At 39.9% G+C, this 9718-nt stretch overlaps 1 protein-coding gene across 1 annotated transcript; it reads right to left on the reverse strand.

Annotated features, from left to right (window-relative positions):
- Positions 1-1271: 1271 nt before the first annotated feature.
- LOC147861363 (uncharacterized) lies at positions 1272-6122 on the reverse strand. The gene is made up of 3 exons (XM_087323391.1): positions 4897-6122; positions 3847-4497; positions 1272-3594 (listed from the first exon to the last, which is right to left on the reverse strand). The coding sequence occupies exons 1-3, from the start codon at positions 5503-5505 to the stop codon at positions 1456-1458; spliced, it is 3399 nt and encodes a 1132-aa protein (XP_087179517.1). The 5' UTR covers positions 5506-6122; the 3' UTR covers positions 1272-1455.
- Positions 6123-9718: the final 3596 nt, after the last annotated feature.

Raw genomic sequence — 9718 nt, forward strand, 5'->3', positions numbered from 1 at the left:
AGGTTGGTTGGTTGGTTTGGCCTAGCTTATCACCATGGTACGAATCCATCCCTTTCACACTTGTCCGCCATAATTCATGCTATGTCCTCGCACTCCTTTTTCCCATTCATGAGAAAAGGTGGTAGTGGCCAATGGCCATAAAGTATTCTGAATTTGCCAACTGATGCTTTGTCCGCCCTAATGAGATATGGTACCGTCGAATCTCGATGCCTTTGTCCGCCCTAATGGGATTTGGTACCTGCGAATCTTAATGCCTTTGTCCGCCCTAATGGGATTTGGTACCAATGAATCTTGATGCTTTGTCCGCAATAATGGGATTTGGTACTAGGCGAACCTTGATGCTTCTTCATGCACCCTAAGGAATTTGGCATTGGCGAATCTCGATGCTTTATTTGCTCGAGCATCAAAGAATGTTGAGTTTTTTTCTTTCCCATCCTAATGGGATCTCATATTGAAGAATCTCAACACTTCTCTGCTCTAATGGGACATGACATTGAAGATTCTCGACATTGTCTACCCTAATGAGATGGTGATATCCAAGCATCTTAACACTTTTGTCCACCCCAAATGGATCTGGGTGGTATTAAAATGTAAATATTAACCTCTTTCACACACAGGTATCATCTTGTTCCACCACTTTTTCATGAACCCCCCTACCAACTATCACCGCAATCTTGGCAAGACATGTTCTTCCAATGCTCATGAACTTGAATCCGAGTCTCTCACATCATAAAACATACACACCTTAGCATCAAGCTTTGTGTTGATACTAAGATAGTGTGTCAACAATGATGGGATCACACGTTTAAATCTCTTGGAGATGTTGATGGATTTCCAACCCTTTCCGAATATGTAGGCTAGAATATCATTATTGACCAAGTCTGATGAAAAATCATAATAAAGTTGACCTCATTATTTGTTTAGGTATGTTGACTTCCTTTTATTTATTGTGCATAATAAACTTTATTATTCTTCCTGTCATGTCATTGACTTTTATCATGCACATGAACATACTATCATATAAATAACAATGCTACATGGTTATATGATATATCCATATGATGTTCATAGCATCCTTCCCATCTGGGGTTAAAAAGATAAAATGTTATGTTGACTGATATCCGTATTTCGTCCCTGTCTCTCAAATGTTGGTTCAATAGTATGCTTCACTTCAAGAAAAATACTTCCATAGTTTTTTCATCAGATAGGCATGCAAGGAAGAGTTTACTCACAAATGAACGAATGCCATGCATGAATGTGTTAATACCACATTTCAATAATACTCAAGTAGCAAATGAGTTGTTTTACATCAACAAATGCAGTTACTTCACAAGGTATTTACAATATATCAACTAAAATAACCAGCTTTAAAAAAAGAAGAAAAAATTGAGTAAAATCTCCATCTCCTAAACGGTAGACGTTCAACATACAATGGTTAGACCTAACCTAAAGCACTTACAAAACATTGGGGGGCAAACATGACCACTGGCTACGTTGACGACTCATACGCTTCCGCCGAGTGGATTCACCCCACGAACACACCCTTACGAGTGCCTTCGGATTCGGTTTCAAACCTCTAGATGTCTTGGGGCCTCCTCCTTTAGCTCTGACGATATTATTATTCTTCGTTGAGCCCGCATCTGGCATCACGAAACATTCCCCTTCATCTTTCGGAGAGGAGTCACATGTACCCGTAATCTCTCTTGCCGACTTAATGAGTCCCTCGATGATTTGAAGATCCTCAGTGACCTCTTGTCGTGAAAGACAAGCCACACTAGGAAGAATCTCTCGCTTGAAATCCTTATTGGCTTTCCCTCTCCTCGATGATCTCCGACGAGGATTACTCACTGGAGGAGGGCTTGGTTCCTCGATCGGATCGATTTCTCTGCTCTCGATCGGAGGTGTGCTTAATTCTATGTCTTCAGGGTCGATTGGTTTCGTACTCAAGACCAGCAACTCGAAAGAATCCAATCCGCTTCCTCGTTCGGAACCCTCGAATAAGGAGAGCTCGGAATGCCTATTACCATCTACATCCATGCTAGTCATTTCAACACTTTCCTCTTCAGGAATGATGTCGGCGAGCCATTTTAGGGATCTTTCTTCATCTTTCTTGAACAAACTTGAGTCTTCGGTGACCAACGATGGAAGATCTGAACCCAACCACAGCAACACGTGTGCAGCTTCAGTATCAAGTTTACTTGGAGCTCCATGAATATTACCAAAATGATGATAATGATCATCCACCACCACACATTCCTCATTCAAGTCATGCGGGAAAGCGAAGGTAACCGAAGAGCCAATCGTTTGATGCTTGTTCCTTGTCATTATACACGCCTCCCTGCATAGCATTCCCATATTATCATCGAGTTGTATAATATTCGAGTTTCGGCTTGAGTCACCACTTTGATCTCCACTACTTGCATTCGAGTCTTCGATCACCTTTATCAGATGCATGGCTTCTTGGCTTTCCACGCTTGTTACGCCTGAACCATCTGAACTTTTCCCTCCTTCACAATGGCCTCCCGCATCACTTCCAACATCAATGCACTCGACATTCTCGACTACATTCTTAGTTAAGTCCTTTCCAGAACAATTGAGAAAACTAGTGCCTTCCATGTACAAGCTACCCTGCATCGCCTTTGGCCTTTCTTGACATGAGGCTTTGATTCCTAATTTAGCAAACCACCCCTTGCTAGTCTCCATACCTTTTTCGTTCGGGAACTCATTGACCTTCACATTCAAATCAAAGCTAGCTTTGGTTGGATTTATCCTATCCTGATTTTGAGGCCCTTTCCGGAAAAGACCCACATTTTCACTTGTCTGCAAACTACTCGTCATTATCGGTGCGAGACCTAGTTTCACCCCAACGATATTATCATCAGCCAATGCTGGTGATGATGATTTCATTCGTGGGATGTTACTTCTCTTTGAAAGAAGTTCAGTCCAAGAAACTTCTAACCCTTCCATAGTATGTTCACTGGTGGTGCTCAAACTTGTTGCTTGCAATAATGGATTATTTGCTTGTTGCAATCGACTATATGCTTGTTGTGATGGATTTGTCTGAATGCTTGACCACTGGTTAAGAGAGGAAATGCATGGCAATTGTTGAATATGGTTAGACGGCTTCAAAGCTTGCTGCCCTGTTGAAAAGTTTTGCAACCAAGGTGGCAGTTTTGACCCACTTTCTGATTCTCTTTGATTTAGAATGACATTTTGGGAAACCCTTGTATCATGTGCCGTTGTATGCGTGCTCACAAATGGTTGAGTCGACAATGTGGCAACATGTTTTTCATCCAGTAAATGTGAAGATGAATTGATTTTGTCCATCGTTGAGGCAACGAATCCTGACATAATATTTAGAGGTTCCCTCGAAAAGTGCTGTTCTTGAAGACCCTTTCCATTTGACAACCAGTGCTGAGGAACATTGTCAGTGCCTACAGATTTAGTTCTCTCTCTGAAATTCAAGGGAATGTTTCTGACTTGATGATTAGGATCTTCATGCTTATGCGTAAAGAAGGATAACTTCTGATGTTGACCACTTGAAGCGAGTGACACCGAATGCGATGGTGGTGTGTTTTTCACTTCCGGTGATGCCTGTATAAAACACGAACATGTTCTATCATCAAGTAAAGAAAAACATCCACATCCATCTCAAATAGATTGAAGGGCAAAATACCAGAATACCCTGAAGTTTTTCAAACCGGAAAGAATACCTTCTCATGTACTCAATCTTGTATTAGAGAGGGGTATCCTTGGTCAAAACTTAAGAGGTATTCTGGGGAACATCCACAAAAGTTAGGGATATTCTGGTATTTTGCCCTAGATTAAGTCCACCAAAAGAATGACCTGAAGGAGCCAATGTGGTAGGTTTGATGTCCCTTGAGAGTTATGTGCCAATTCACACCCGAAAAGCTGGGGACCATTTAGGTTATCCTCTATAGTTGGACCAGCTGAATATATCCCTCTGGAAGGAGGTGAAACTTGTGAAGAAATAATCTGAGATCCTTGAAAACCAACTTCTTTGGCTGTATAACTTACTTCTTTGGCCATATTGACCTCTTTCCCACCATGGAAATTCCACAGACCTTTGCTCTCAGACATCTTTCTCTTATGTGAAACCGGAAAATTTTGACATTTCTCTTCCTCCACTTCATCTACATACTCCTCCGCAGGACGTTCCAAATCAAGTACAATTCGCCGATTTAGGGCTTTATTCATGGCCAATGATGGCATTTCAGTATTCTCTACATCGTCAAAGACCTTGTTTATATCTAAATTATTTGAAAAGAAGGATTGTTTTTCCTTGATATTGAGCTTTGCCTCGGCATCGTGATTAGCATTGAAAAGGTTCTTTTCTTTGAATAATATTTGGTTGGATAACAATGAGCCATTGGAGGATGAAGGATCAATGTGAGGATTAGACGAAGAACCCTCCTGCCTGTCCATTTCAGCCATTAATGATCTTTGGACTTGATAGAGACGATGCAACTCACAAAGCTGTGGAAGAAATAATACATCAAGTGAGGATGAGCTAGAGAATCTTCACAACAAAAAAGGCAAAAAATCACTGGAAAGGAAAATCTTCTTCCTTTGTAATCTCAATGGGATGGCATCTACTATGTCATCAGGAAAGTGTAAAAAGACAATAAACCTTGATAAAATTTCAAACGAGAAACAATACTCTTCATTTGTGATCTTACAGACAAAGAAATGGAATCTAAAAATACAATCACATCAGGTGAATGAAAAAAACTTCAAAAGACCTCAGCAAAAAACCCTCTTTCTTCCTTATTGATCTCTCATAAACAAAGAAATGGTTTCTATCCATGATGTCATCAGAAGACATAAGAAAACCTAAAAAAATACCTTAGGAAAAACATAAGAATTGGAACTAACCTGTTCTTTGAAGATGGACTCATGTTTGAGCATTGTCTGCTTCAATTGCTCCACATCATGTCCATCATCAAATGCGGCATCATGTCCTTCATGCCCCACATCATGCCCTTGATGCCTCACATCATGTTGTTCCATATCATGCCTATTATGCTGCACATCATACCCATTGTGTTTCACATCACACCCATCCATCAACACATCAAGCCCATTATGCTTCACCCCATATCTTCTATACCCCGCATCACGCCCATCAGTATCCATATGCCCATCAATGTCCACATCTGGCTCATTATTACTTACATGACACTTCACATCATGCCCATCAGGCTCCAAATCATGCCTGTGATATTTTGCATTACGTCCATCATGCTCCACATCATGCCCATTATGCTCACAGCTGGCAGCAACAGCTGGCACGGGAATTGTGCCATTGGATAAAGAAGCATATACATGTTGTTCTACCTTAGTCTCTCTAATGTAAGGAATGGCCTGATCAGAGAAGGAGGGCAAGGCAAAGGCTTCATCCGCCTTGCTCCTTGTGTAAGCTTTTGTTCTTTTGCTAGATAGTAAAGCTAGTGATCGTTTCTCACACTTCATGCTTGTTCCCATCACTACATATCTATATTGTCAGAGTTGAGCTGAAAAGAAGGCAACAAAATACAGAGAGAATTACATCGCATTACATAATTTAGTCCATCGGGAAACCCTTCACTAACTTTGCTTGTGAATGTTATTATTAATTGAGTAAAGGGAAAAAAGATCTTCAACCTGAATGAAGAAATTCTAGGGTTTCATCAGCTGAAATGATCATGTGGGCAGACAACAACCGCTAATAAAATTCTAACGGAACCCCTAGAAAACCCTAATATGGATAGTCAGGGATAAACCCAAAGATGACTTGCCCTGTTGCAGGATAAGGGCAGCAGTAGAGATCATGTGGGCAGAGCCTAAAATTTCTAAAACAAACTCCTAAAGACACCACAGTAGCCCTAAAATCGCATTAATGAATGCCTCGGGGTACAGAGAGATAGCGAGAGAGAGAGAGAGAGAGAGAGAGAGAGAGAGAGAGAGTCTCCTCTCATCATCATTGCTTCATCAGATCGATCTATTCAGAGAAGAAAGAGACAAAAAGAAAGAAAGTAGGTTTAGTTAAGAGTTCAATTCTCGGTAAAGTCGATCTTCCTACTCTCTTTCATTCTCCTGTCAATCGATATATGGCAGCAAAACAAGAGGGGGCAGCCCTGAATCTCAGTAGGGCAGCCATAGCCAAAAGAGAAGCTAGGAAACAGGGAGAAAGAGGAGAGAAGGAAATCTGAAAAAGAAACAGAGCTCAGTTGTGTGCAGTCAGAAGAAAGAGAGAGACAGAGAGAGAAAGAGAGAGAGAAGAAGGAATTCATGATGTCTGCATGACCTGTCCATAGATTCTACACTTCCACAATTCACCTTTCAACTCCTCTCTCCTCTTCCAAAACAAGCAAAATCTCTCTCTCTCTCTCTCTCTCTCTCTCTCTCTCTCTCTCTTTCACACACACACACACACACACACACACACTCTCTCTCTCTCTCTCTCTCTCTCTAACACACACACACTATCTCCTCTAGTATCTTTAGGATGGTGTTCACATGAAACCTTGTCGTATGTCGATCTCTCGATTCGGTCCTATCGATCGACAGACACGGCAATTCCAATCCCACACCATGTATGTATGTATGTATGTATGTATGTATGTATGTATGTATGTATGTATGTATATGTGTGTGTGTGTATGTATGTATATGCATATGTATGTGTGTGTGTGTGTGTATGTATGTATGTATGTATGTATGTATGTATGTATGTATGTATGTATGTATGTATGTATGTATGTACGTATGTATGTATATGTGTGTGTGTATGTATGTATGTATGTATGTGTGTGTGTATATGTATGTATGTATACGTGTATGTGTGTGTGTGTGTATATGTATGTATGTATGGTATCTGTATAGATAGAGACTATGTCTGGTAAGAAGCTCGATTCATCATCAACCGCACACCTGTCCCCACCATTCCATGAGGACAGATTTCTTCTTTTGCCGTCAATCTCCTCGTCTTGGCTATATGTATTGCATTGATCCTGCCTTCCCTAGCTTGCCTATACCACATTATATGTGAAAACCACTTTTTTGCTCTATGGGCTGTTTATGGTGGAGGAACACTGGAAGTGTGAAAAGGTAGAGAGAGAGAGAGAGAGAGAGTCTGTACATTTGTAGTGTACCAAAATGTCACCCAATCATCTCTCTTTCTAGGGTGTTTAGGGTTGGTTCATGTGTAAACCTCTTTGTTGTACTGTATCATCTCTGATCTCACAAAACACTCAATTCCATGTGCCATTTTAAAGGCAGGCTCACTATCTTTTTGACGTCTACGAAAGACCAATCGCGATCTGTGCAATGAGATCAAGCCTGTGGCAAGGATCGAACTTGGGTTCTCTATCGAGATGAGACAAATCTTGTGGGGTGGAAGATCCACCTACTACTTTTTGGTGAGATCGGTTGTTTGGTAGAGGGAGGAGAGAGAAAATGTGGAAAACTAAAGCTCTCTTCGTCTGTAACAACTTCAAGGATGGTTTCACATAAAAGCCTCTTGTTATATGCTGCATTGTTTGCGTAGGCAAAAAATTCGGTAGAAAGCTTGACTCTACCTCGAGCCTTCTAGCCATGTCAAATGGAGAACAAATAATAATAATTTGAGTATTGAGTAAGCAATGTGTGTGTGTTTGGATTTATACCTTCTGCAGTAGAGAGAGGAGATAGAGAAAGTGTAAAGATGTAGAGAGAGAGAGAGAGAGAGAGAGAGAGAGAGAGAGAGAGAGAGAGAGAGAGAGAGAGAGAGAGAGTATTATTAGTGTGTGTGAATAATTGTGCAACCTCTCTCCAACATCTTTGGGTTTGATTCACATGAAGTCTCGAGTTATAAAATATATTGTCCATTGGCTTGCGAAAAGCTAGATCTATTGGGAGCCTTTCAACTTTGCCATTTTGCGCCAAGGTAGAAAGACCATATGTGTGGAAGATGTACCTACCCCTTTCTGTTTAGGTTGGCATCTTCTAAAGAGAGAGGAGAGAATGTTTGAAAGATAAAGAGGGATGAGAGAGAATATGTTATCCTTGAACATGTGCAAAATATTGAACAAATGGGATGCTATCTGTCGGTCTATATATAAGCCAAGTTCGCATGAAGTCTCACAATAAAGGTCATTTGTGTATGTTGTTCATTATCCAATAAAGAACATTGCAAACCTCGTAAGACACTTTCACACCTTGAATGAGGAGTGGAGTAATTTATTGATTCACGTGGAGCATTTCACAATACAATTGCATATTGAATGAGGGCTGGTGAGGAGAGTATAGGGGGTCACCGCCTTGTAAAACACGATCACTCGACTACAAACAAGGAAAATAGTATAGATGGATGAAGGAGTAAAACTAACCGAAAAACTCTAAATATTAGGACCTAGGAAGTGGAATGGGATATAAATGTAATAATATGGTTGGGCGATAGATAGGTTAGGTGGGAATCAATATATAGAATAATCTTCTTTGAACTTGATGGATTTGTAGAATGGCTTGGTGGATGGTGGAAATCTCGGCCATTTGCATTAGGCTCAACGTCCCTTCTTGGAAACATAACTATATGCAAGAAGATATAGAGATAACAAGAATGAGGTAATTATCAACAGTTAAAACAATGCAATAGGGAGAGTTGACGAACAAATGAATTCTTTGTGATACAAAATGCTAGATAAACATTAAGAGAAATAGAATATGGAATAAGGATTCAAACGTGACAAACGTGGAGAGATTGTAACACTAATTGACCTCAAAACTGTCAAGAAATTGAGATTTCTTCTTTAGTAGTTGCAAATCTTTCAAGGCTTATATCTACCTCGTTACTGCTCCAATTTGAGTGAAATAATGTTCTATAGATATGCTCATCAAGAGGAATCCAAAGACACCTTAATTGCAGACAAGGGCCTTCATATGCCTCCAATAGAGCCTTCTAAAGTTTTCGATTAACATATGTTGTTCTCTTTCACATAGCTATGCAACCACTGCTTACATAGGCCAAGTAGTTCCCTAGTTTTGTTGTGGGAGGAGCTTTATATACTTCCTCTATTCTTATCATGGTGTCTCACGTCTATTTAGCCTTTTCTTTTTCTTCTTTATGTATCCCATCTTTACCTTTGTTTGTAACCATCTCAAAAAAAGCGCCACTCCTAATTACAAATATGGCCTAAGCCATTATGCCAAGCATAATATGAACCATACGTACCATACGTACATTCACATTCGTGATTGATTGAACCATTCGCGTAAGAAAAACACCCTCAAAGAATGATAAATACCATACTTTTAGATTATCTATTTATTATGAGGTAAATAAGCCTAAAAAATGAAAAAAAAAAATTAAAAAAACATTAAAAAAATGGGAAAAAAACACAAGAATATTTGAATAACATTCGCATTCGTTTTCCAACGTAGGAAAACGAATCTTATGCTAGACGAACACGAATTTTACGTACTATGCTGCCAAGTACTTAAACCCCACACTTCCACACCTGTTGTGTCATTACTTTTAAAACAAAAAATGACACACATATTGTGAAATGCACATAAAGAGAATCCAAACTAGTCTATCTTGCTCCTTACTTCCTACTTAATTTATAGTTGATACAGAGATACCCATTTGGGTTGGTTTCGCTACAAACTAATGCATGGATACTTGCATGAAGGCCTCTGTTTGTTAAAAAGGTGGCATAATTTGTGCTTGCTACAAAGG

Source organism: Azolla caroliniana, unplaced genomic scaffold (genome assembly GCF_043228905.1).
Source record: "Azolla caroliniana isolate FFs.n. ecotype wild unplaced genomic scaffold, voAzoCaro1.0.p SCAF_8, whole genome shotgun sequence".
In the NCBI taxonomy this organism is placed as follows: domain Eukaryota; kingdom Viridiplantae; phylum Streptophyta; class Polypodiopsida; order Salviniales; family Salviniaceae; genus Azolla; species Azolla caroliniana.

Coding starts and splice junctions, on each gene's coding strand:
- LOC147861363 (XM_087323391.1), bottom strand. CDS start 5,505: ATGGGAACAAGCATGAAGTGTGAGAAACGATCACTAGCTTTACTATCT. Junction 4,498..4,896: donor AGTCCATCTTCAAAGAACAG/GTTAGTTCCAAT, acceptor TTTCTTCCACAG/CTTTGTGAGTTGCATCGTCT. Junction 3,595..3,846: donor TACCACATTGGCTCCTTCAG/GTCATTCTTTTG, acceptor TGTTTTATACAG/GCATCACCGGAAGTGAAAAA.